Source organism: Equus quagga, chromosome 1, assembly GCF_021613505.1.
Source record: "Equus quagga isolate Etosha38 chromosome 1, UCLA_HA_Equagga_1.0, whole genome shotgun sequence".
NCBI classification, from domain to species: domain Eukaryota; kingdom Metazoa; phylum Chordata; class Mammalia; order Perissodactyla; family Equidae; genus Equus; species Equus quagga.
The window spans coordinates 149,902,568-149,929,722 of record NC_060267.1 but is presented as its reverse complement, the minus strand read 5'-3'; the positions used below and the strand labels follow the sequence as shown (position 1 = coordinate 149,929,722).

Genomic DNA, 27,155 nt, shown 5'->3' with positions numbered 1-27,155 from the left:
GAAATGTATGATCCTTTTAATGTATTGTTCAATTTGGTTTGCTAATATTTTGTTGAGGACTTTTGCATCTATATTCATCAGGGATATTGGCTTGTAATTTTCTTGTCTTGTGGCATCCTTATCTGGTTTTGGTATTAGGGTAACGTTGGCCTCATGAAATGAGTTTGGAAGTGTTCCCTCCTCTTCTGTTTTTTGGAAGAGTTTAAGAAGGATTGGTATTAACTTCTCTTTAAATATTTGGTATAATTCACCAGTGAAGCTGCCTAGTCCTGGCCTTTTGTTTGTTGGAAGGTTTTTGATTACTGATTAAATCTCCTTACTAGTAGTCAGTCTGTTCAAATTTTCTATTTCTTCATGATTTATTCTTGGTTGTATGTTTCTAGGAATTTATCCATTTTTCCAGGTTGTCCAATTTCTTGGTTATGATTGTTCATAGTAGTCTCTTATGATCCTTTGATTTTCTATGGTATCAGTTCTAAGGTCTCCTGTTTCATTTCTGATTTTTTATTTGAGCCCTCTTTTTTTCTTAATGAGTCTAAAGGTTTGTCGATTTTGTTTATCTTTTCAAAGCACTAGCTCTTAATTTCATTCATCTTTTCTGTTGTCTTTTCAGTCTCTATTTAATTTATTTTGGCTCTGATCTTTATTTCCTTCCTTGTACTAACTTTGGGCCTCATTCTTTTTCTAGTGCCATGAGGTATAAAGTTAGGTTATTTGAGATTTTTCTTGTTTCTTGAGGTAGGGATTTATCACTATGAACTTATCTTAGAACTACTTTTGCTGCATCCCATAAATTTTGGAATGTTATATTTCCATTTTCATTTGTCACAAGGTATTTTTTTATTTCTTTGTTGACTTATTGGTGGTTCAGTAGCATATTGTTTAATCTTCACATATTTGTGAATTTTCTGGTTTTCTTCTTGTAATTGATTTGTAGTTTGATACCAGTGTGATTAGAAAAGATGCTTGATATGATTTTGATCTTCTTAAATTAAGACTTGTTTTGTGGCCTAACATATGATCTGTCTTGGATTCTATTCCATGTACATTTGAGAAGAATGTGTATTCTGCTGCTTTTGGATGGAATGTTCTGTATCTAACTGTTAAGTCCGTTTGGTCTAATATGTTGTTGAAGGCTTATGTTTTCTTATTGATTTTCTGTCTGGATGATCTGTCTGTTGATGTAAATGGGGTATTAAAGTCTGCTATGATTATTGTATTGCTGCCTATTTCTTTCTTTAGGTCTGTTAATATTTATATATTTAGGTGCTCCTACACTGGGTGCATAAATATTTAGAAATGTTATATTCTCTTTTGGATTGTTTCCTTTATCATTATGTATTATCCCTCTCTGTCTCTTATTACACTTTTTGTTTTAAAGCTTGTTTTGTTTGATGTAATAGCTACCCCAGCTCTGTTTGGTTTCTATTTGTGTGGAACATCTTTTTCTATCTCTTCACTTTCAGTCTGTGTGTCCTTACATCTGAAGTGAGTCTCTTGTAGGCAGCATATAGGTGAGTCTTATTTTTCAATCCATTCAGCCAGTCTATGCCTCTTGATTGGAGAATTTAATTCATTAACATTTAAAGTAATTACTGATATATACTTATTGCCATTATGTTAATTGTTTCTGGCAGTTTTGAAGTTCCTCTGTTTCTTTTTTTTCTCTTGCTCTCCTCCTTTGTGGTTTGATGACTTTGTTTAGTGGTGTGCTTGGATTTCTTTCTCTTTCTCTTTTGTGTATCTACTATAGGTTTTTATTTTGTGGTTACCATGAGGCTTACATAGACTATTACAAATGTCAGTTGTTCTATTTTAATTTGATAACTTAAGTTTGAATACATTCTAAAGCTCTATATTTTTACTCTCCCTCCCTTCTACATTTTCTGTTTTTGGTGTCACATTTTACATGTTTTTATTTTGTGTATTCTTACCTAATTATTTTAGTTTTGGGAGTTTTTTTACTACTGCTGTCTTTTAACCTTCCTACTAGTTCTATAAGTGATTAATCCACTACTTTTTGTATATATTTACCATTACCAGTGAGGTTTATACTTTCATAGGTTTTCTTGTTACTAATGAGTGCCATTTCTTTTCAGCTTGAGAAGTCCCTTTAACATTTCTTGTAAGGCCAGTTTAATGGTAGTGAACTCCTTTAGCCTTAGCTTTTCTGGAAAACTCTTTATTGCTCCTTCAATTTTGAGTGATAACTTTGCTGGGAAGAGTATTCTTGGTTGGAAATTATTTTCTTTAAGCACTTTGAATATATTGTGCCAGTCCCTTCTGGCCTGCAAAGTTTCTGCTAAAATATACGCTGATTGTCTTAGGGGGTTTCCTTGTATGTAACAAGTTGTTTTTCTCTTGCTACTTTTAAGAGTCTCTCCTTTTCTTTAAGTTTTGACATTTTAATTATAACATGTCTTGGTGTTGGGTCTCTTTGAGTTCGTCTTACTTGGAACTCTCTGGGCTTCTGGGATGTGAATGTGTGTTTCCTTCCCCAGGTTAGAGAAATTTTCAGCCATTATTTCTTCAAATAAGTTTTCTGCTCCTCTCTCTCTCTCTTCCTCTTCTCCTTCTGGGCCTCCTATAATGCAAATATTAGTATGCTTGATGTTATCCTGTAAGTCCCTTAGGCTATGTTCAACTTTTCTCATTCTTTTTCTTTTCTTGCTGCTCTGGGTGAATTCTACTGCCCTGTCTTCAAGTTCATTGATCCTTTGTTCTGTTTCATCTAGTCTGCTCTTGAACTCCTCTAGTGTATTTTTCACTTCACTTATTGTATTCTTCAGCTCTGTGAGCTCTATTTGGTACTTTCTTATAGTTTCTATCTCTTTGTTGAAGTTCTCACTGTGTTCATTCTTCTGAGTATGGTGAGCATCTATATGACATTACTTTGAACTCATTATCAGGTGAATTATTCATCTCCATTCCATTAAGATTTTTTCCTGAGGTTTTATCTTGTTCTTTCATTTGGACCATATTCATTTGTTTCTTCACTTTGCTTGACTCTCTTTGTTGGTTTCTATGCATTAGATAAAACAGTAACCTCTCCCAGTCTTGAAGGAGTAGCCTCATGTGGGAGATGAACCTTATTGTTCAACCCTGCCCTAGCTCTTTGTTGTCTCTCACACTTTTGTGATTGTCCAAGAAGCCTATTTTTTTTTTTTAATGATTCCTGGTAATTGAGGGTGTACCAAGACCTGTCAGTGTCCCAAAGGGGCAGGATCTCAGTCAGTAGATGAATTCAGGCTGATTGGAAGCCAGACCCTCAGGCAGCAGCTTTTAAAGTATGCAAGTATATGTACTCCTATGGGACTGAAAGCATAAGCCCCACTGGCACAAGTGCCAGGTGATTTAGAGCTGTCCCCTGGGTGGCATTTGCAAAAACCAGAGCTCCAGATGAGTACGTAAACTCCTGTCTGGGAGATACCAGTAAGTTGTAGCAAGGCAGAGGGAGAGCACAGTGATGGCATGCACCAGCCTACATTCCCTGAGAGCACATTTGTACTACTCTAGATATGTGCCAAAGCAGAAGCCTGCTCCTCAGGCCGAAGCTCTAAGCCAAGGAAATAAGCCTCTTTCACAGAAAGACTGGGGGTATATTTTAGTCTGCTGTCTGTAAAGTGCCCTGGGGGTGGTAACCTGCCAAGAACTCTGTCTCCAATTGTTAAAGTCCCATGGGATCCAGGAATGCAAACCCTCCTGGCCATCAGAGCCAGGTGATCAAGGGGCATCCCTTGGGCAGCAGCTGCAAAGACAGGCACAGGAAGTAAAAACTGGGGTACCAGACGTGTGTAAATGTTTCCCTCTGGGAGACAGTGGTGCTCTGGAGCATGGCAGAGGGGGAGCACAAGGACAGCATCCGCCCTCCAAGGTCTCTAAAAAGGATTACAGTTAGCCCTTAAGATGTGTTTTAATTAGAAGAGTGCTCCTCAGGCTACCACTATGGTGACAGCCTAATAGGCCTCTTTCACAGAAAGACTGAGCTCCTGGGTCTGCAGTCTCTTGCTGTTCCCTGGAGGTGGTAGCCATTTAAGAACTCTTTCTCCATTGGTTACAGTCTGGTGGGACCCAGAAATTAAGCCCTGCTGGCCACCAGAGCCAGGAGTAGTAGTGACCTGTGGTGGCAGCCACAAAAACTGGGGCACCAGACACGTGTAAAAGCTCCCCTCTGAGAGACATTGGCTCTCTGAAGCACAGCAGAAGGAGAGTGTGAAGATGGTGCCTACCAGGAAAGAAAAAAGAAAAAGCCTAAAGTTTATTAAAAAAAAGAAAAAGAAAAAGTGTCCAATGGGTAGAGCAAGGTGGAAGGAGAATGTGAAGATGGCGCTGGCTGGGGGTAAAAAAAAAAAAAAGGATGATGCTCTCCAGCTGGATCGAGGCAGAGGGAGTGTGCAAAGATGGCACTCATCAGTATCTGTCCCCAGAGAGCATCCCACCAGGCCCCCCAAAATGTGTCAAATCAGATGCCTGCCTCAAAGACAAGCAAATGAGCCTCTCCCACACCAAGCCCAGGCTCTTGTAGATAGGCTGCTTCCGCACTGGGTCCTGGTGTGGGTGAGTCCGAGCACACGAGCTCTTTAAGAGCCTTTTCTCCTATCACTATAGTTTTGTGGATCTTGTCTATGTGAGCCTATTGGTTTTCAAAGTTAGACGTTTTGGGGGGTTGTCCTTCAGGTACAGGTCTTAAAGTTGGAGGTGCCCAATGTGGGGTCAAACCCTTTGCTCCTCAGGGAGAAGTTCAGGTTTTGAGTTCCCTCCTGACTGTGGGTCACTGCACTGGAGGTGGGGTTTATGGCAAGACTGTGTCCCAACCTCTCCTGTTCACTTCAACATGGGTCTTCTCTCATTCGCCTGATGTGTAGGAGTCGCTCAGCCAATTTTCAGGTTTTCTTCAGAGGAAGTGTTCCATACGTAGCTGTAGATTTGGTGTCTTCGTGGGAGGAGGTGAGTTCAGGATCCTCTTGCGTCACCGACTTGAACTGGACTATTCCCTGCAATTTTGATTTCCATCCTTACACAATCAGAAAGGTGAGAGAAGCCACTGCCCAGCTGCAGCAAACCCCTGGCCATAGGGCCCCAGGGCTTTGTGTTTGATCCTCCTGTTGCTAAGTGGTTACTCTGGGACACTACCCAAGCCAGCTTCTCTGCTTTTCCTAGGCCTTGAGCCTTGGAATGAGAGAGTCTTGCAAACACTTGCTCTTTTCTCCATTCCAGAGTCTGTCCCACTGTGAGCTCATCACAGATGATGGGATTCTGCACCTGAGCAACAGCACCTGTGGCCATGAGAGGCTGCGGGTACTCGAATTGGACAACTGCCTCCTCATCACTGATGTGGCCCTGGAACACCTAGAGAACTGCCGCGGCCTGGAGCGCCTTGAGCTCTATGACTGCCAGCAGGTTACCCGTGCAGGCATCAAGCGGATGCGGGTAAGTGTGGGGGAGGAATCAGTCACACCTGGCATAATTTCTAAGCAAACAATGACTACATCAAGAATCAACATCCAAGGAGCCAGCCCAATGGTATGGTGGTTAAGTTCATGTGCTCTGCTTCGGCAGCCCAGGTTTCACTGGTTCGGATCCCAAGCTCGGACCTACACACTGCTCATCAAGCCATGTTGTGGCGGTGTCCCACATACAAAATAGAGGAAGACTGGCACAGATGTTAGCAACAATCTTCCTCAAGCAAAAAGAGGAAGATTGGCAGAATAGCAACAGATGTTAGCTCAGGGTCAGTCTTCCTCACCAAAAAAGAATCAACATCTATTTACATTCTGTCCTAAGCCAATAGTTATGCAAACTGATCTGTTAGACAAGTGTCTCCTTAGACTTCTTCAAAATGTTCTTATTAGAGCCCACCCTGGAAGATTCAACATCCAGAATGGGTCTAGGGTGGAGGTTCCATGTAATCAGATGATCAGCACCCTTATAAAGAAAGAGACTTAAGGTCATTACCAGTAGGAGCAAGAACATGGTCTTGGCTAATTTCCGGGTGAGAGGGCTTAATAGCACGTGGCTTTCTTTCCCCGCATAGTTCACCTGCGTCATTTTCTTGAATATGCCTTAAGTTTAGGCAACTTTGCATTTATACCCCAAAGCAGCCCCAGGGTGCTACAGCTGTCCAGAACTCCACTCAGTTTGCATACAAGGCCAGTGACTTTCTCTGGGCAGAAATATTAGTTTCCCTTTGTCTTTAGAAGGTGCTGTTTTAGGGGACGTGTATGTAAACAGGAGTAACTCTGTCCTACACCAGAAATTCTCTGTGAACTATTTGCCTAATAGTAAAGTGAAATAGATTCTACATGAGAACTGTGGGCTTTTCTAGGATTATGCATATAATCCTAAAAATACGAGTGTAAAGACTACTCCACTTTTTTCTTTTTTCTACTTTCAGGCTCAGCTCCCTCATGTCAAAGTCCATGCCTACTTCGCCCCTGTCACCCCACCGACAGCAGTGGGAGGAGGTGGACAGCGACTGTGCAGGTGCTGTGTCATTCTCTGACAGCAGCTGCCTGGGCCCAAGGCATGATGAGGTGTCCCTTCCTCCAGAGAAGACCTGAGTCTTCCTGACCTACACCACTGTCACCCACATCTGTTGATTCTCCATTGGGAAAGGCATTTACAGGTAAAAGACTTCTGTAGGGATTGCAGTAACTCTGGTGATAGTTTTCACCTTTATTCTGCTGTGATGCAATCAAATTAAAGCCTGTGTCAGTTAACACACGGCAGGAGAGGTCTCAGTGCAGCCAGGACCGTGCAATAAACCCCGATCTCTTGAGAGGTGGGTGCCTTCCCAGGTTCGAAAGTCCTGCCCTCGGCTTTGTCAGCGTTCCTCAAACAAACCATCAGTCTTAGCACAAATTGAGCAAAAAAATAAGCTGTTGTATTTCTACCTGATACTTAAGCCAGTGGGCTAGTTTAATTCACACTGATTCCATTTTGATTAGCAGGACTTTTCCACTTTGAAGATTAAAGCAACTTTATCAAAGTGATTGTACTGCAAATTCCTAATGTCTGATACTTTTATATGTAGAGATCTATGTGGAAGGCAAATAGGTTTCCATGAGACACCAAAGAAGTGAGGACTCTCAACTGGGTGAAGCCGGGTCTTCACCTTTCTGTCAACTTGTCATATAAACTTTTGGGGACCAAAAACTAAACAAAAGCAACTCAGAGTTTGTGTTGCCTGGTTGGAAATTATAGGCTCTGGGGTATGCTATAGCACATAATGCATTTTTGTTATAGGAGAAAAGCTAATGTCATCTCCCACAAAATTTTGGGGACCTTAAAGAAATAGAACTGATTAAGGCTTAAGTTATCTATAATATAATCAATTAAAAATAATGAATGGATGCATGTAGAATGAGTGTGATCTTTTTCCAAGTTTATTTTAAAATCTTAGAAATCAAGTTACACCAGAACTGTTTAAAAATTTTACACACTTAAAACTCAGATCAGTAAAGTGTTGGCACCTTTTAGACTCATATAAAAATGAACAAACCATTGCAATGCTTAAGTCAGAGGGTTTTATTGCTATAATCTTATGGTAGACAATCTGAGCAAAACCATTTTCCAATTTCATATCTTCCTAATATTACCTAAAATCTGATAAGATGATCTAGTTTGTGCTCTGTGCTGTCCATATTTGTGATTTTTTTAAAGATTAGGAACCCATCGCCATCTTCATTGTGAACCTCTGTGTTAATGGTAGCCAACGTTTCCTAGCAACCACTCTCCAAACTGAAGAGTTCAGAGCTCAAGGGAAGCTGAAGTGAAATAGCAAAAATGAGAGATTTTCCCATGACTAGCAATACTTCTTAGATGGACAGTTTTAGAAGCATTTAGGATACAGTGCCTCAGCTACATTCTAGAAGAGAAGGCAGATACATCTACAACCACATAAGTCGATTTAACAGGATTACTGGAATAAGCATTAAAGTCCTGATGATTTTATTGCCTTATGGTATACTCTAGTATTCCCTGGTCTAAAAATTGTGTGTAACCATAGCAGTTACTTAAATATACATTTACACCACTGTGTGGAGGGACAAATGACTGATGCAGGAAGCTATTTAAATAAACAAAGGAGCGTATTACACAGACTTGCTTCAGTGACTATGAATTGTAGTTTCTATTTAAAAATTTAAATGACCAGGGCCTTCCATACATTATCTCTCTCTTTTGAGCCAGGACACAACCTATCACAGCTACTAGACTGGCTGCTCAGTGTCCCATGACCTCAACCTCTGCTAAGGAAACCACGTTTGCTTCTTTGAGTATGGAACAGTTACTGGAATAAGTGTGCTCAGTTGCATCAGCTTTGAGGAAACAAACTGAAAAGAAACCACCACCACACGGGCTTCATCTCTTCTAGCACAGGACTGGTGTGTACTCAGGACATAGACAGGGAACCCCTTGATCCTATGACTGATCACACTGGCAGGAACTGGGATTTTAAATGAGACACACATTTGCAAAACAATCGGAAAACATTTATTATACTGAAATGTATACATCCTACTATTAAAAAAACAAAGTAGCAAATTTGCTGGTGCCATAATTGAACCTGTTTCACTGGGACAGACTAATGTTCACCACCACTTGGTGTAATTTCAAGTTTGATGAGCTTTTAAAATTCTTTTTACCCCACTTCTAAAACCTGATGAGGAATTCAAAATAGCACACAGCATTAAATGACATTTATTGTTCCATAAATCTTGAGACTCAAAAAGGAATGCTAAATAGACAAGCAAAACTCTAAAACAATTAAGAGAGAAGCTCACTTCTTTCCCAAGTGATTGGTAAAGAAAACATGTGGTCACACAAAAGCAAAGGGAAGATGACTGACAGAAAGGAAAGCTCTCCTGCTCTAGGGTCTGTAGGAGTCACAGATATTTTCAAACCGAAGATGGAAATATTTAGAGACAGTGCTGCTTCATATCAAATACCCCCTTTATGAATAAAACATAAAATGTCAAACTTGTCTTCTGGGAGAGATTTCAAACTCAAAATTACTCACTTCTGTTCTTCCTGAACAAAGATAAGGATCAAATCTGGGTAAGTGGACAGAGATGGTATAATTAAAATGGAATCAAAGTTTAAAAAAAAACACTGGGTTTGCTATACCACAACCCTCAAAAATGCTTGCTGATGAACTTCGGGAAGATTTGAAAACTGTGGATTCCCTCTGAAAAGCAGACTAGCAGACAAGCATTTGGTTTTATGAAAGAGATACTCTTTTTTACAGAAAAAGAAGCTACTATGTGCTGTATAAAAAAGCCTCTAATCAGCAGAATGTTCACCCATGATTGTACTAAAGCTTAATATTTGAGAAGTGGTGTAGGGAATTTTTATGGTACAATTTAGTGTTTGATTTATCATGTCTAGTGTTCCATGAATAATTTCAACTTGTTGATAACGAGGACCCCTTAACACCGAGTCAGAAACTATCATACTTCTCCCCCTGCTTGAGTCACCTATTTCCGATGTCTGGGGAAGGGCTTTGAAAATGTCTAAGAACAGGATGGTACAGGGTAGAGTAGGAAGGGTGTTAGAGACAGAGAGGAGGAGGAAAAAGAGAAAGAAAACCACATGAGTTTAAAAGACAATGGGGCTTCAAAAATGAAAACCAGAAACAAAATGCTAAAAATGGAAGCAGAAGCGAAAGTTTCTCAATAAAACTGTGACAAAGCAAAACACAAGTCTTTGTACCTATTAGGATTTACACTGATCCTCTCACCAAGGTACTCTTGATAATGCAGTTTGCTTCGAGCCCGGCTTCCTGGCTTGGCTCTTCCTCCATCTGGCATGATCGCATCAGACGCACAGCCTTAGTCATGATTCTTCTGAGAAGGTGCCACGCCTCTTACCTGACCACCAATCACCGCATCAGCACACTGCCTCTCCGCAGACAGATTCCATGCTGGCTCCACAGCAGCACTGTCCCCACCTGCCCCAGGTCAGCATAAGGTTCAGGCAATAAAAGCCAAACTGGCACAGAAAGGTAAATGCCCACAGTCCATTTTTACATTCATTTCCAAACCGCATACAGTGTAAAAAGACAGCACAGGCTGCTTCTAGGAACTGTATCTACTGGCCTCTGCCAGAGAAGCAGGCAGCCCCGCCTGCACCGTGGCCCCCAGAGCTGCACGCATGCTGTCCGGACGTGCTCACTCTCACGAGGATGCTTGGCTATGGCAGTGACAGTGAGGAGATTCGCCTCTCATACAGCTCATTAGAAAGGTCATCTTGTGTTTTCAATATGAAACATTTCATACGGTAAAATCCAATCCCAAGACTTCTTGGATTCAGTCTTCACACACTTTTAAGCGTGACTTTATTTGGTACTGAATATAGTTCAGACTATGTAAGACATCATTTCAAAATTATGTGGATACCATCACCATTTTCAGCTACAAAAAAAGGAAAGAAGGTACAATTTTTTTAGCCAGGCTTAGGAAAATCAAGGCTATTAAAGTGAAAAGTCCCAGAAATCTACACCCTTCCTCCACGTTTCAGAATTACCTTTAAATAATTCTACAGGAGCAAAAGCCAATTAACTTGCTCCAGCTCCTCTTCCCTAAGGCAACAACATTTACACATTCCCTTTCAGATATTTTGCTTTCGCATGTCTGGCCCATACTGCTTGCCAGTTCTAGGGCGGTGGGGGTATCAAGACCAGCAGCGAAAGTGCTGGAAGCAAAGGGGCAAAAGCTGGAGGCAGAAGAAGTGAAAAGCCTGTGCTGCCAGGGCAGAGGACCATCAGCTCCACAGACATACAAATCAACTGACTGCACACATCCGTCCTTGCTGGAAATAATGTTTGAACTGCTTAGAGGTAGAGCTGAAACATTTTAAAAATCTATCATTATTTTTGCCTGATGGCCTAGTGTTTCTCAAGCAATGGTGAGAAGCAGTACAGGCATTCATGGAGGAACAAATGAATTTTTTCATGAGAACAACGGTACACTGAGACTGGAGGGGATACCTGTGATGCCTGACGTCAGAAGGGTCCACTGCTTTCACAGAACTCTACCATCCAGTTACAGTACGAAAGCCCTTTCTTAAATGATGTGAGTTTTGTGAGTAAAATTGTATTGCTTTGAGAACAGAAAACTGAGCAGAAGGGTACTACGCTAAAGATGTTTGTGAAAGTAAAAGATAAAGTAAACCAGTTCACAGTTAAAACTCAACCTGGCAGGTAACTTGATGACATATGCATCACATCAGGCACAAAGTGACATCAACTTCAGCACTGTTTTACAGGGCTACTCCCTTCCAGAGTCACTTCTAGGAAAGAGTGACATAGGATATCCTGCTCTTCAAAGTGCAGCTTTTGTGCAGGACTGGAGTTAGATCTTAAATTAAACCACAGGCTTTTAAAAGTCTCTTTCTGTATAATAATTTAACATTTAAAAATCCCTCCTTTGGAGGCCGGCACCATGGCCGAGTGGTTAAGTTCGCGCGCTCTGCTTTGGTGGCCTGGGGTTTCACCGGTTCGGATCCCACCACTCATCAGGTCATGCTGAGGCAGCGTCCCACATGCCACAACTGGAGGACCCACAACTAACAATACCCAACTATGTACTGGGGGGATTTGGGGAGAAAAAGGAAAAAGTAAAATCTTAAAAAAAAATCCCTCCTTTATCTAACTCTTTAATTGCAACTCACGTGAGCCCTGTCCAGGCCTTCTTTGCACATTCTCCCCTAAATGACCCCAAGGATTTCACAGCTTTGAGTCACCGCTGATATGCTCAAGGCTTTCAGATTTACATTTCAAGCCCAAGCCTCTCCTGCCAGCTCCAGATGGGCATAATCACTGCCACCTTGACAATTCCAGATACTGAAATGAACTCCTGCTGCTTTCTCTTCACCATTCCTAACGCTCTACTGGGACCACTGTCTGCCCAGCTGCTCTTACAAGAGTCACAACCACTCCTCCCTCAAACGTGGAGCCCAGCAGGGCCCTGTCTATAGATGTATAGGATATCATCACCCCTCACCTAGATGACATCTCCTGCCTTCAGCCTTCCCACCTTCTCATCTCTCTCCACAGAGTTGCAAGATGGAAGAAAAATCTAATCAGATGACTCCTTTGTTTAAAGAACTTCACTGACTTCCCAATGCATTTCAAATCAAGTCTAAACTACCATCAATAGCAGGTCCTGCTGCCCGTCTTGACTTCATTTTGCTCTGCTCGGCCCTCACATCCTGCACGGCAGCTCCATGGCCCTCTCTCAGGCCTCCAAAGAGGCCAAGCTCTTTCCTTTTCCTTTACCCTGCACTTGGGATGCTCCTTGTATGGTCGGCTCCTCCTCACTCTTCAGGTCTCAGCGTTATCGACACCTCCTCAGAGAAGCCTTGCCTAACAGGCTCATGTCCCCCTACCCAGATCCCCCTTGTCCATAAGCACTCCACACTTTCCCATTCCTTCATGGCACTTAACATATCTGTAATTATGCTCATCTGCTGGCCAATTCTGGTTTGCTTTCCCCACTCGAGTTCCACGGAGTCTGTTTTGTTCAAGATCTTTCTAGCACCAAAAGCATGGTATCTGACACATGATGCTCAGTGAAACACTGGCTGAAGGAATTGAGATTTTTTCCCCCCAGTCATCTAGAAGGACTGATTTCTCCTCCTTATTTGCCAGTTAGCTTCCATTACAATCGCTAGAAACATTCTCTTGATTCATTTGTCACACTCTCTTAAAATTAGTAAAGCCAGCATTTTCAAAAGTAAACACACAAGATGACTGCTGATTACAGGCACACACACTCTTTCATGATTCCAGCATTTCAAGACACATGCACACATGCAAAGTACCTTTTACTGTGGAGAATAAAAAACAACTCTCATCTTGAAAGTTCTGAACCATCTAGAAGGATAAAGCAGATGTATAATTAAGATCCAACTGTCCTTTCTTTAGAAAAGATTAAAATTAGTAAAAGAAAGTGTCATAATCTATATGTTGTCACACAAGTACAGGACTCAACAGCCAAAATGGTAATTCATGAAGGCGGTGTGACGTAGTAAAAATTTACACCTGCTGCACTGGCAGGGCCTGCCCGTGACAGTCCTTGTGAGATCTGATCCTGTGAATAACCAATCTAAGGACAAGTCACTGCGTTAAGCGCTCTTCTGTTACTACTTGCTCATCACTGAACAGTGGGGGGGGAGGAATTGTACTTCTAACCTTACTGTTTTTTAAAATTACTCATCAAATAGTGGACAAAAGGAAAACACATCCAAATGCCTCTCTACATAAAAAGGGCCAAAGCCCCCACTCACCCAGAAGTCCCCCCATGAGTGTCTGAACTGAAAAGGGATGGGGGAGCCACAGTTCTCCCCGATTTGTATTATTATATCACTAGGACATCTGAAACTCTTGGTTATAAATTCTTACAAATTTTGATCCCCAACTCCCTGAAAACAATTCCCATGAGTACTGGGCAAAAGAGGTCACAGAATTTTTCCCGAGTTCTGCAATGATATATATAAAAGTAAACACCAGTGTGAATGGGAAAAGCAAGAGGGCATGCCAGTTCGAGTTACCTGATCGCTAACAAGAATGTGAATACCAATGGGACCCTGTCTGTAAACCTGGTTAATCTGGTGGAAAGGAATATTAAACACCAATGCAAGTTTTCGAGCGACTTCTGAGGCAACCATTTCTTCCAAGTAGATTGCATGATAAACTGAAATGAAAAATAAGAACAGCATTTTAGCAGTCATCTTTGATCTGTTTTCTACCTCATCTAGAGGAAGGTCACACCTTTCAAAGTACTGAAAACAAACCGAAGAAAATGGGAACAACCTGATAGTTCTTTCCCCCTTATCACCCATCTGAAATACAATAATGCATTAAGTCTTTGTGCTCACACCTAGAATACCCAGTAACAGTAATCTCTGTACAAAACGATTTGAGGTTTGAATTTCTCTTAAAAACAAACAGGAATTGACTGCGGATGGGCACAGGAGATCTTTTTGGAGTAAGATTGTGGTAATGTCTGCAAAAACTCTGTAAACTTACTAAAATATCATTGAATTGTATACTTTAAATGGGAGGATTTTATGGTATATAAACTCCACCTCAAGAAAGCTGTTTTCAAAAATACGTGTTTCTAGCAGTATATACAAAGAATCCTAAAAAGGGTCATAGTTTTTTATTCAGTAATCCTACTAGTGGGAATTTATCCTAAGAAATAAAAGCTACCTCTCCTCCCTCTCCATGCCCCAAAGAATTAAAAACAGTGTAAAAGATGCCACACAAAAAGCTAAGGATGCAGACAATGCAGCCTGGTTCCTCTTTACAGAAAGTCCCAGTCCACCCAGTGTTCTGTGTTTCTAGAACATGTGACTCAGCACAGCCGCATGAGTCTGCCTCTTGCGGGTCCTGCTCCCTTCCTGACTCAGGCCCGACATCCATCAGGAGTATCAGTGCTGGAGCTTTGCTTCTCTAAACAAGGGCTTTTCCTGGTGTGTGTACAGAAAGCTTCGCTAATTATACTTTATGAAAAGCTTAGAATTTGGAACTATAATTAAAGACTATACAGATGATCCAGAGCAGGGGTCACCAAACTACAGCCTGTGTGAGCCAAACCCAGCCTTCCACTTGTTCTTTTAAAATAAAATTTTGTCAGAACATGGCCCATTGTGTCAGATTGTCTATGGTGCTTGTGGCACCACATGGCAGAGCTGAGAGCGAAAGAGACCCTGTGGTCCACAGAGTTGGCAAGATTCACTACCTGGCCTCTCAGAGAAAAGGTCTGCTGTGCCTGATCCAGGGTGAAGTTCACCAATATGTCCACACACTCCTCCATAAACACTCATGTTTGAGGATACGCCTTCCAAAATATTATAATACTGACCACACGTAAATGATAGAGAAGACCTTGGTGATATGTGGAGAGCTCCTTTAGACTTTTTATCCTTTTAGACTAAGACTTTGTATCTTTAGTCTTAAAATTCACAGCTTTTGAACTCAAAATGATACCAATGGAAAGCTCACCACAGATGCTTTCCTTGGGATTCTGCAGTAAAATTCAAGCTGCTAAGTATTTTTCAGACTCTACTCATTATGAGAGCAAACAGCTGCCTCTCTGAATTCCATAACACATTTTTCTTTGAAAATTCTGGGTGTGCTGCCCTTATTTTGTTTCAGAATTTGGGAAGAGGGAACATATTTCCACATACCACCTTACAAATGGGAAAACATGTGCCTTTAAAAAAATGCTTGTTAGAGGAGGGGAGGAGGGTCAGGATTTCTCTCTCTGCCCTATCCAGCACTCTATCAGACAATTAAGGCAAACCTGCAGCATGAGAAGCCCCCCAGTACTCAAGGGATAATGACAGAGAGCATATTTACCGTAACAAAAGGCCATGGCACCACTCACTGCACCGAGCGCAGTGCTGGCCAGATGCTGTGAGAGATAACTATACACACTTAGTCCTGTTACACAGACGCATCTTTGCTCATGTGATATTTTAAGTTTTTCCCCAATCAGTAAAATGGAAAACAAGAAAAGAAAAACCCCCTGCTTTCCAAGCTGCAAATGTTATAGTCATCATTTCAGTAAATCTGAGATTAAAAAAACAAACAGCAAAACCCCAAACCATTCAAGCTAGTCTGTTAGAGGTTTCTGGCATAAAGGACTATGTAAAAAAAGACCCACAGTGTGGCTGAAATCACTGAGAAAGGCCAATAGTTTCCTCTTCTTCCAACAACTTGAACCAAGAGCTGCTGCCTCTCGTTGCTGGCAAGACCCCTACGGCAGCAACTCCGCAGTCCTGATGTGACAGGAGTCCTCGAAACCCTGCTCAGTCTCTCCCGTTTCTGCCTCCACATCAGAAAGGGTCACAGGAAGCTGAGATGCCCTCGATACCCACCGTAGGGTGTCCCACTGCCACTCTCGCCTCCACTGCCTGCAGCCTGCTGCTGCCCCTGCAGTGGTGTGCTGCTTGGCTGCTCCTGGCAGACATAGATGGTTAAGCGGGGCCTAACCGACCTGTAAGCAGAAGATGCCACTCATGAGTCGGGGAGACAAAGCTGCCTCACCACATGAACAAATGATAACTACAGGAATCTAAGTTCTATTTCCTTATGAGAACTTTACAATGTTATTTTATTATACAAAATAATTTACTAATAAAAATATAAAAACACACACCTCACACCAACTATCACAGGTGGTCTAATCTGATGATCCAGACTCTAAACCATTGAGATGGTCTGTCAGATGCTGGTAAATTTAAGTTTCAAGATTAAGTCAGCAATTTAAAATCAGTTAAGATTCAATTTTAATGGAATTCTCATACCACAAGTCTAGAAATAGCAATGATAGTAAATGGATCTTAAAAGCCAGCACAGTTTACGGTTCTATCATTTTAATTCACAATGAGAAGTTTACATTTTTAATAACTGTTTAGTAGTAGTCAAACGACCTTGAAAACCATAGATTCTGTATAGCTCACCTAAATGAGAAGTTTGTTTTCTTGGCAACAAACCCAGTCGTCTTCAAGAAATCAGTACTGCCCATGTGCATTTCTACCAGTCTTACAGTCTACCTCTGCCCTCATCAGTGCCTGCATCATATCTGGGCCTGCCCTGAAGGTGTACACAAAACAGTCTTCTTGTGAGCGCGATGCTGCCGATGCTCGACAGCGCACACAGGCACACGCCAACCCAGCGTGGAAACACATTCTGCCCAAATTCCCCACGCGAAGAAAGGTACATTCTTATTTCAAGCACACAGTTCCTTTTAAACACAGTATTTTACCTTGACTTCAGTGAATTATAGAGCCGAATTCCATCGGCTGCACCACATATTTGTACTAAATCCTCCTTTGTCAGTTTTAATAAGTCGGCACCTGGAGAACAGCAGAAAGATTCTTCTCAAAGAAATGGAAAAGAACTAGCAGGACTGGCTACTTTATGGCATTTGTCTTCACACAGTTAACTGTCCTTCAAAACCATCACAGGTATCCTGAGTATACACATATACATGAGCAACACACGAACACACACACACTCTCTGTCCCACAGAGCCAAAAAAAATGCTGGCTCTTCCATGTCCTAAATCAAGAAGGAGCTTAGAAGCCCAGAGGCTGGTGAGGCAGATCAATGGGGGGGCCCTATACAGGAGTTCCCCACCTACCTTATTTTGGCTGGGTGGTGGATGTGTGGATAAACGTGATTCTGACCCCAGATAATTAACCTTAAGATCACTCAGACCAATCTTGTATTACAAAAAAAGGAAATGGAAGTCCAGAGTTTGGGGGACTTGCTCCAAGTCACACAAGTCAGCAGCAGAGCCAGGACTAGGCCTCTTTATACGGCAACACACAGTGAAAAGTCAAACATTCTGGAACATAACTCTGTCACAGCAGCCAGTTTCAGGACAAAAGCATGGCAAAGAATTGCATATTATACCTTAAGATTTCTCCCACAAATAGTTGGTAAATGTAAATGGCATGATATTTAGGATTTGCTTTAAAATACAGCAGAAAAGGGGGAGAGCGTAGAGAGCTGGCCTGACCAAAGGCTGATGATTTTTGAAGCTGCGGATGGTTTCATCGGGGTTCATCATACTCTTCTCTCTACTTTTTATGTTTGATGTGTCCATAATCTTTTGTTTCTCTCTTTTATTAACACTCAAGATGTAGTTTAATTGGGAGAATTAAGATACTCTCTGGGATTGAGCCATGACTTTCACAGGATAAATATCCACCTACATATGTAACAAGATAATAGGGTTACCTTTCTGTTTTTGAGGGCCTGAATGTGAGAGCCTAATAACTTTCTAGGCCTGAATGTGAGAGCCTAATAACTTTCTAATTTATAAAAGAAATAAAGACCAAAGAAGCACATCTCCCACAAGGCACAAGCATTGATGGCGTGGTTTTATGCAAGCCAAGTAAGCAAAGACAGGCTCCCTCTCACCTCTCTACCAAGGCATACTGCACACACCTCTGAAAACAGGGTTCACAGCAGTGCCCAGAGGTGTGTGTAAACATCCTTAACCCGTCCACAGAACTGGACAGATACTTATGTGTACAACTCTTTCTGAAATGTGAATGCCCAAGAGGCTCAGGTCAAGGAGCCTAACTCTCGTCCTCACCTTTCTATTGTTGGGAAGCTCACAGGGTAAGGAAAAGGCAGGAGGCCAAGCCACGAGATCAATGCTCACAGTGAAAAGGGCTCAGAACTCTCCAGACGAAAACATGTATCTACCTCATATAATAGGCGTAACCTGGGACTGCCCCCAGTTCCAACTGCCAGCGCTTTCTGTATGTGCTATGCTCTGCATCTGTCTTCCCCATGAGGGTTCAATATGTGTGTATGCCCCCCAACTGAAATTTCTTAATTTCCAGTTTGTCACAGATAAAGGCTTTTACTCAGTCATATAAAAATGTGGCTACCAGCTAGCACACAACTTTCACTGGCTACTTTAGAGACAAAGAGCAACACAGGGAATGACTAATCATTGCACAAGCCCTGCAATAAATGGCTGATGTAATAGGACACCACGTTCTTTGTGAAATCAAGCTCTCCTCTAGGCCGGGTGTGTGCACACGCACGTTCTTAAAAGGCTCAAGCTGTGTTTTTATAGCCCCATTTCACTGTGGCCCAGCACTGCTCAAGACGTGTTTGGCCAGGACACGTTGGTAAGTGTTCTGTAGGAAAAGGGTCCCTGGGCCAAATACATTTGGGAAATGCTGCCCTTGCCCCTCCTGGCATTATCTATTACTGTCCCTCTAGACAGGTTCCCTATATACCTCCTAGAGAAGCAATGCTTGGTCCCTTTAAAAATTCCATCTAAATACTCCCTTAGCTTACTATACAAGAAGAAATTCACACTTTACAAACCATACCTGAGGATATTCGTACCATGTAGTACTATACTGCAAAAAAGAGGAGCAAACTATGGATACACACAACTATCTGGATGGACTCAATGGCAGTATGCTGAGTGAGAAAATCTCAAAAGGTCACCTATTATATGCTGCCATTCATATAAGGCCCAGGGTTCGCAGGTTTGGATGCCGGGCATGGACCTACACACCGCTTATCAAGCCGTGCTTTGGCAGCATCCCACATAAAACAGAGGAAGATTGGCACAGATGTTAGCTCAGCGACAATCTTCCTCAAGCAAAAAGAGGAAGATTGGTAACAGATGTTAGCTCAAGGCCAATTTTCCTCACCAAAAAGAAAGAAAGAAAGAAAGAAAATTGCAAAGAACTACATACACTTATACACAAATGAGGGCACATACAACTGGTGAAATGGTAGATTATACTGAGTCAATTTCCTGGTTTTGAGGGTGCACAAGTGGTATGCAAGATGTTACCATTGGGGGAAACTGGGCAATAGGTACACAGGACTTCCCTGTACACATTTTGGCAACTGTTTATGAATCTATAACTATTTCGAATTTTTTTTTTAAATTAAAGTTAATAAAAGCACAGAAATAAGTAAACCATACAGGCATGTGCATACACACAGACATACCTGAAAAATTGGAAAACAGTCTTGTATAGGAAGAGAATCTATTTTTGAGCAGCCATTGTTGTGTTTCCTGGATTGTGGCTGAAGGCTGAAGTTTCTATTAACAAAGAAAATGAATATAAATAGAAGAAACTCTTCAAACTTAAAAAAATAATCCAACTCACTGGCATGTTATAAAGAACACTCAAACAGAACACAGAAATCCTCCAAGTTTAAAGTCAGCAGCATAGGTCTGACACTCAGCGCCCCAAACAACGACTCAAGCCCTGTCATCAGAGGCTTAAACATGCAGAACTTTGAAAGCATCTGATAGTTTCAGGAAAAAGATACTTACTTCACTAGAGGCCTGTGAAACTCCATCTCCCTGATGATTTGGGGAAGAAGAATTGCTGGAGAGAAGGAAAGCAAGGATGATTATGATACATATATTTTTTTTAAGACCCTAAAGGCTATTAAACTACATAAATTTAAAATAATACTGTGGGACAGAACAATGTAAATTTGCAACAAGAATATTGGTACAACTGGTCAGGGAGTAAATTTGATGATAAGGTTAAGACACAGAAGACAGTTTCTTAATTTGTGCTGCCTCCTTCTCCGTCTGTTCTAGTAAGAAATTCAAGATTTATGAAACACAAGGGTTCTAATTATCTCCAAGAGTGCCAGGAAAATGGAGGATACTGATTCATTTTAGTTAGGAAAAAAATATGAGAAATCAAATAAGATAAACAGTTGAAAATAACTGCAAAAAATCTACTTTAAGAAAATAATGAGCTACAAGAAATGGTATAATGATCCTAAGCCAAGGTAGAAAATGATATCCCTTTAATACATTTATCCGCGATTAAAGAGGGTGGAATTCAAGAGAATAAAAGAAAGAAACTGCACCACTATCCTAGTGGTTTCTAAGGTAAAATGAAAATGAAAAACAATTCCATAGGAATGTGACCACCTTCCTAGTCCTGAGCTCTGACCCTTCTTAGTACTTATAACCTCAATTCCTTAGGTTTATTATTCTGTTTACCAACTGTCTCCACCCACCAGAACTTAAGCTCCTTCACACAGGGATTTGTCTGTCACTTACATATCACAGCACCCATAACAGTGGAGGGCACACAGTGGGCTCTCAGGAAATATCAGGTCAATTAGTGACTACGTGAATTCACAGCTCCAGTGTAAAATCATAATCATTTGTTAGGATTATTCAGACCAGACTGACTGTGAAACTAGAAGAGTTCCCCTACATGGTAGCATGCTGGGCTCCTTCTCTCCCCAATGTCTTTGAGTCTATGAGTATTTTTCTACTCTTCAAGCATAGTAACCTAGATGAAAACAAGCTGCCTTCTTAGTCTGTCCATCTCCTCAGGGACAGACCCTGTTATGGTCTGAATGTTTGTGTTCCCTCAAAAATCACTCTCTGAAACCTTGCCCTCAAGGTGCTATATAGCATTAGGAGGTGGGGCCTTTGGGAGGTAATTGGCATTAAATGAGGACATTAAGTGTGGAGCCCCCATGAATAGGATTAGTGGCTTTATAAGAGTCATCAGAGAGTCGGCTTCGTCTGCTCTGCTCTCCACCATGTGAGGACACAAGTCAGCAGTCTCCAACCTAGAAGAGAATGCTCACCAGAACCTGACCCTGCTGGCACCCTGATCTCAGACTTCCAGCCTCCAGAACGGTGAGAATAAATTTCTGTTGTTTATAAGCTACCCAGTCTGTGGTATTTTGTTATAGCAGCCCAAGCAGACTAAGACCGACCCTGTCAGCAGGACCAGAGTAGAAACAAGATGTGACCTACGCCACATTAGTTCTTCAGCAAAGCCCGGGGACAGAAAGCTCCGCAGTGGCACCACGGCAGCCTCTTTGGACGCCTGAGACGCCTCTCCTGCTGCTGCCTGGAGCTCATGAGATTCTCAGTTGCCACTCAGGGCCAGATAATAGATAAACAAAGTCCACCATTCCCATTTCTAAAACCACAGTAAATCTTTAGAAACTGAAAGCCCTTCAAGTTTAAAGACTTAATTTTTAAAAAATAGTGTGTCTGTTGGGAGGGAGAAGAAATAGGGCAGAAAATAACTCTGATATGGTGAGCATTAAAGACAAATGCACTTTATAATAAATGCAATCTAACATATTCAAGTCTCGGTATCACCGTAATAACTCCCTGTCCTCTATTCATGAACCTCATTAATGCTGTGTTTATCTCACAAAGACTATATCTTGAAAATGCCCCCTCTTCTACCATTTCCGTAGTTGTGAATGTGTGAAAAATAAGGGGCTAGGAAAGGCTGGTGGGGGAACAAAAGATAACTTTCCTCTGAAAATGAGGTACAGGCTACTTCCTATCACTATATACTTTAGATAGTAAAAAAAAAAAAAAAAAAACAAAAAGGGGGGGTGGGTGCTGAAAATTGAGAGAAATGGAAAGAAAGGAGCATGAGCATGAATCCGCCTCGGGCACACAATTACACACACCAGATACCTGTCTGGGACACTGCAAGTGCTCTGCTGTGGAGAGGTGAAAGTGGGCGCTGTGGAAGGACTGCTATTCACATAGGCTGTGGGGGTATCGGGCCACGGAGAACACTAAGGATAGAAACAAAAATAAATTAATGATATGCTTATAAAGTAGGTGGAAGAAATATTCTTGTAATTCACTCTCTAGTCTGGCCAAAAGCAAGATTAAAACACAAGACACCTGACACTCATCAAGCAACCTCACAGAAACATATCAAATCTTCTGTGCGGCAAGGAAAAATTTTACCTGCTGTATGCGTCTAGATACTGATTAATCTTAGGGAAGACCTGAAGTGATGATAGCAGCAAAAGTTTATAAAGGCATCTTAAATATATACTTATGTACAGTTTGCTTTCGAGAACTTTCACCTCCCTCTTTCTCAATTCCCCAACAGGTGCCTATCAAGGTTTAAGAACAGCAGAGGCAAGAAAGGATTCATAAGCAACATATGACACGGCAGGGTGACCAGGACAGTGGCTGTGTCCTACCTAGCGCTCCTTTTGCCCTTTTCCCCAAGGAGCAGCCTCACCAGTCTCTATTTGCTTCCTTGATTGCTCTGAGCTTCCCAAGTAAGATGAGACAGACCTAGCATCAAAATACATCAACTGTGTATGGTACTGCCCATACCTATCTACATGTTTATTATTTTATATTTCCTGGAAGGCACTTGGTGAACTTAAAATATTTTTCAGCCCTCGGCACAATTCTGACCAAAAATAGAGCAAAGATACAAAGACACATTGACTGTAAATTAGGAGAGCTGAAAAACCTGCTGAGCAGGCTAGGGTGGTCTCAAGGAGAGGTCTTCAAACGGAGGTATGGAGGGACTCCATACCACTCCACAGGTATTCTTTCTAAAACAAATCTGCCTCAGAAAGCCCTCGGTTTCAAGAGTTCCCCTTTATAATCAATCTTCTTCCATTTTACGCAAAAAAGACATCGTATCTCCCCATGGCCATGGGGTAGAAGGCTCTGCCAGAAACTAAGAAAAGGCCACTCAAAGTTATCAGGATAGATACTAAGAAAGTACCTGACTCTCAAAACACTCTTCTGTACGTCAGGTGGTTTCAATTCTTTGCCTTCAAAAAACTTCAGGAGGACCTATTGTCAGCTGACACGTAAGTGAAATAATCTCCTAGATCATACAAAAATAGATCACTGGGATTTGGGGCAGATAACTCAAAAGGAGTTCCAAGACCTGAATGAGACTGCTGAAAGAAAAGTAAATGTCTCTAACCAAAGTTTCTCTTATCTATAAAAAAAACCTGGAATTTAACTATGTTCTGTTCTGTCTCATCATTCAAGATGCATTTCCAATAACATTTCTGTTTTTATATTTAACAATTATTCATCAAAATTTGTAGGATTTGTTGTTTTATAAGTGGTACCAATAATGATGTTTTAAATTTCTCAACTGACTTAGAATTATGGTCAAAGGAAATTTTAAAATGAAATTTCAATTAATATAAGTTCATTGTAAAGAAGTAATTAGGGTGCTCATTAAAAGGTTTTCAGGCATAAAAGTATGTCATATTAGCATAAAATTGTTTAAGGGGAATGGAAGAGAAAACGAGATCAAGAAGGAAGAGCACAGTAAAATTCGGACTTCACTAAAGAGCTTAATCTCGGACTTTTTACATGAATGATGGTGGGTGTCACCACTGCCAGGGCATTTAGATTCCACAGGATACACTTCAAAAAGTAATGTAATAGTTTTATCTTAAATTGTAAATATAAATATTCACTATGCCAGAAAATTGTCTCCTTTGCATCTATTTAAATTTATATGAAAACTTTCAGATGTCAACCGAAAAATGTGTAAGGGAGGATATTCTTTTTCAAAATTCTTTTGAGTGTAAGTGTCAAGACCACTTCTTGTGTGAAGGAGCTGAGACTGAAGCACCCTGAGGGCAGAAACCAAATCTCTCCAATGGTTACACGAGCTTAAAACAACATGTCTGACACCTGTAAGAAGCATGAATACAAAGAACATAAAACAGAAATCCCAGAATCTTAACATTGTTTACAACTACCCATTATGTATCCCCTCAAAAATGGGGAAAATGACTGCAGACTTATTGTTTCAACTACTGTCAACTTTCAAAAAAGAAATCTAATCTGGCTGGATAGCACTGCTAAACTTACGGCATGGCATACCGATTTCACTATAAATGACATTTTATACAACAATACTCATTCTTTTTAAAGTAGGGTCTTTGTTTTCTTTCTATCTTAAAAAGTAGTATGTCCTCAGCATATGCAGTTTGAGGAACCCAAGACACAGTGAGCCAATTGATAATAACTTACAGGTGTCACATGCTCACGGTCATCTCTACTACCTGGAAGATTTTCCTGTTACACCGTCCTCCCCAGATACAAAATATTACAACGTAACATAACACACAAATCTAAATAGTAAAAACCTTTTAAAATTAAGTCTCTTGGGGCCGGCCTGGTGGCGCAGCAGTTAAGTTCGCACATTCCGCTTCTCAGCGGCCCGGGGTTTGCTGGTTCGGATCCCGGGTGCAGACATGGCACCACTTGGCAAAAGCCATGCTGTGGTAGGCGTCCCACGTATAAAGTAGAGGAAGGTGGGCACGGATGTTAGCTCAGGGCCAGGCTTCCTCAGAAAAAAGAGGAGGATTGGCAGTAGTTAGCTCAGGGCTAATCTTCCTCCAAAAAAAAAATTTAATTAAATTAAGTCTCCCCAAATTTCTTTGGTAATTACTGCCAGCTGTTTGAGGAAATGAAGCCATCAAGAAGCTTCAAGTTATAACGGCAGACTAAAAGGCAGAGACATCAAATTTACTGAAACTCCATAAACACACCTATTTTACTATTACATCTAGATGCATTTAGCAGTAGAAAAGGGCTGTTAATAGTCGACATCTAAAACTTGCCCAATAAATATCAGACTCAATTCACCAAACACTAAAAACTAGCGTTCAGTGAAAACCGGTCCTGTTGGGAGGCCTCTACTTTTAGAAAATAATGGATTCCAAGTTCTTAAATGGCCAGGTTGAAGGAAACACCAAGACCTGCCTGCCTGTGTTTTACAGGTTTCTCTTGCTGTCTCAACCCAGGAGGATAAAAAAGGCATAGCTGGGAATATTTTCAGTTTCTTCTACCTTGTCACTCTTGCCTGTCTTTAGAAGCAAGCAGTGGCAAGGTGCCTACGTTTCTGAAGACAATCTGTTAATTCATTAAGGTTTAGCAATACCTGGCCTGGACTCGTACGGTCATGGTTTTGGTATACAGTGAACAAAGTCCCTCCCCTCGTAGGTTAGAAAACAATGACCCCTCTTACACTGCAGAAATTGGCAGTCCTGATTTGACCCAATAAAAAAGAGCTCAGGAGCACCCGAAGGGTTTTGCTGTGCAGCAGCTCTTAGGAACCAAGAGTACTGCCTCTATTCAGTGTGGGACCATTTCACACAGCACCTTTGAACTTGAACAGGTAAGTCTGGACATCCCTTTCTACTGAAAGCCAATTGTAACTATCCAAGAACGATAAGAAATGCTGGCCTTCCTTCGTAGGCACTTGAAGAAATACATAAAATGCTGCGGACTTTATTTTTTAAGGGATTAATCTGTACCTTGCTTTTTTAAAACAGGTTTCCAAGAGGAGCTCTAACCACCCCCAGAAGTATCTTAACCAAACCAAATGCAGCCCGGGGCAGCAAACAAGCACACTAGGAAGATGTGAAATCCCAGGCCAGTGAACTGCTGATGTTTTGCATACTTTAGACTTAAGAATCATTAATAATTTACCAACATTTCTACCATCTTCAGAGTAGCTTTGGGCTGTAACAGATTTATGAATTATCAGAACTCGCTCCTTTTAATTAGTTGGTTAACAAGAGAAGAAAAGTGATTTATCAGTCTCCCCAAAAAAGTTTACTAAGAACCATTTGTGAGTCTTCAGCTGGGAAATCAGAAGAGAAATAAAAACATAAAATTGAGGGGCAGGCATTTTGGGGAAGGAGTATACAGTTGTTCCATACAACCTTGATTTCAGTCCAAAAAGCCCAGTTAAAGAAAATGCAACATGTGTGCTCCCCATTCACTCAGATGAGTATCTTTTCAGTTTTATGCATAAAGAAGCATTAACAATATTTTCAATCAATGCTTTAATTTGGAAATGAGGTTCCTGTGATAGTACTTCTGAGTTTCACAGTCTACAGATAATTACAGATACATGTATAAGAGTGAAAATTCCATTTCTGTCACCTTGATAGGACAAACACTTCAATGATGAATAGAGTAGCCATTAATACATATGATGACAGTTATTTAAAAAAATTATTTAATGCTCTGTCTTTACATTTACCGCAGGTATATAGCTGATCTAAGTTTATATAACAGGATCATCCTTTGTGGATTGTTAGATGAAAAGTTGTGTCATAAAATAAAGATTTGCTACACCTAGGCTGACAAAGCTCATATTCAACCAAAAACCCCGTTAAGTGCAGGTTGGGGGAACCAGGTGAGAGTGTAGCAAGCTGCACTATTCTGGCCTGAAGCATAAGGTCACAATGCAGGTGCCAAGAGGAAACACTAACACCGTCAAAGATTTTCTTCCTACTAGTGCTGCCAAACAGGCTTTTAAAAGCACAGACAGACACACATTCTTATACTACATGCAGGGAAGTGTGACACAAAGTATACTGCATACATTAATGTCATGCTTGCTGCCATCATTTCTTGAAATAGCCATGAAATTTTCTTATCAGTTATACACATGAGAAAGCAAAACCTTTTTTAATTACACAAAAATGATAATTATTTTACTAAAGAAAGTATTTCAATTAATTTCAGTGCTCGTGAAGGAAGTGTGTGTACGAAGGAGGGAGAGGGAGGGAGGAAGGGAAGGAGACAGAGAGGGAACATATTTCTCAGTGTCGTTTTTCCCTCCAAAACCACCCAATATGGTCAACTTTGTTTTAAAGTGTTAGATTTAGGAAATTTTCCTCAGTGAGGAACAAACAGAAAGCAGGAAGTCTAAACAAAAGCAAATTAAATCAAGACAAGGACATCCGAAACAAATTTGGCTTTACTTTTCGGTGGAAGTTGGTCCTATATCTAACACTGCACAAGGTTTCTTGCACAATGAAAAGAGAAGCAGAAGTCCCT

At 41.1% G+C, this 27,155-nt stretch overlaps 2 protein-coding genes across 7 annotated transcripts in view; one reads left to right on the top strand and one right to left on the bottom strand.

Moving 5' to 3' along the window:
• The window catches only part of FBXL2 (F-box and leucine rich repeat protein 2), a 123,399-nt gene extending 96,247 nt beyond the window's left edge, over positions 1-27,152 (top strand). For 2 of the 4 annotated variants that reach the window (XM_046652804.1, XM_046652791.1), the window contains 2 exons: positions 5,218-5,430; positions 6,395-7,352. In XM_046652804.1, the coding sequence (XP_046508760.1) occupies positions 5,218-5,430; positions 6,395-6,502 (321 nt within the window). In that variant the 3' untranslated portion in view covers positions 6,503-7,352. Of the gene's footprint in view, positions 1-5,217; positions 5,431-6,394; positions 7,353-12,055; positions 12,817-25,636 lie in introns of those variants that run through there. The other 2 variants (XR_006887444.1, XR_006887445.1) reach the window with 2 other exon arrangements.
• Positions 8,471-27,155, bottom strand: part of UBP1 (upstream binding protein 1) — a 53,058-nt gene continuing 34,373 nt past the window's right edge. For 2 of the 3 annotated variants that reach the window (XM_046652772.1, XM_046652780.1), the window contains 8 exons: positions 21,987-22,090; positions 19,839-19,893; positions 19,508-19,601; positions 16,776-16,866; positions 15,886-16,004; positions 13,552-13,694; positions 12,823-12,874; positions 8,471-10,412 (listed from right to left, as the gene is read on the bottom strand). In XM_046652772.1, coding sequence (XP_046508728.1) covers positions 10,375-10,412; positions 12,823-12,874; positions 13,552-13,694; positions 15,886-16,004; positions 16,776-16,866; positions 19,508-19,601; positions 19,839-19,893; positions 21,987-22,090 — 696 coding nt within the window. In that variant the 3' untranslated portion in view covers positions 8,471-10,374. Of the gene's footprint in view, positions 10,413-12,822; positions 12,875-13,551; positions 13,695-15,885; positions 16,005-16,470; positions 16,604-16,775; positions 16,867-19,507; positions 19,602-19,838; positions 19,894-21,986; positions 22,091-27,155 lie in introns of those variants that run through there. The other variant, XR_006887443.1, reaches the window with a different exon arrangement.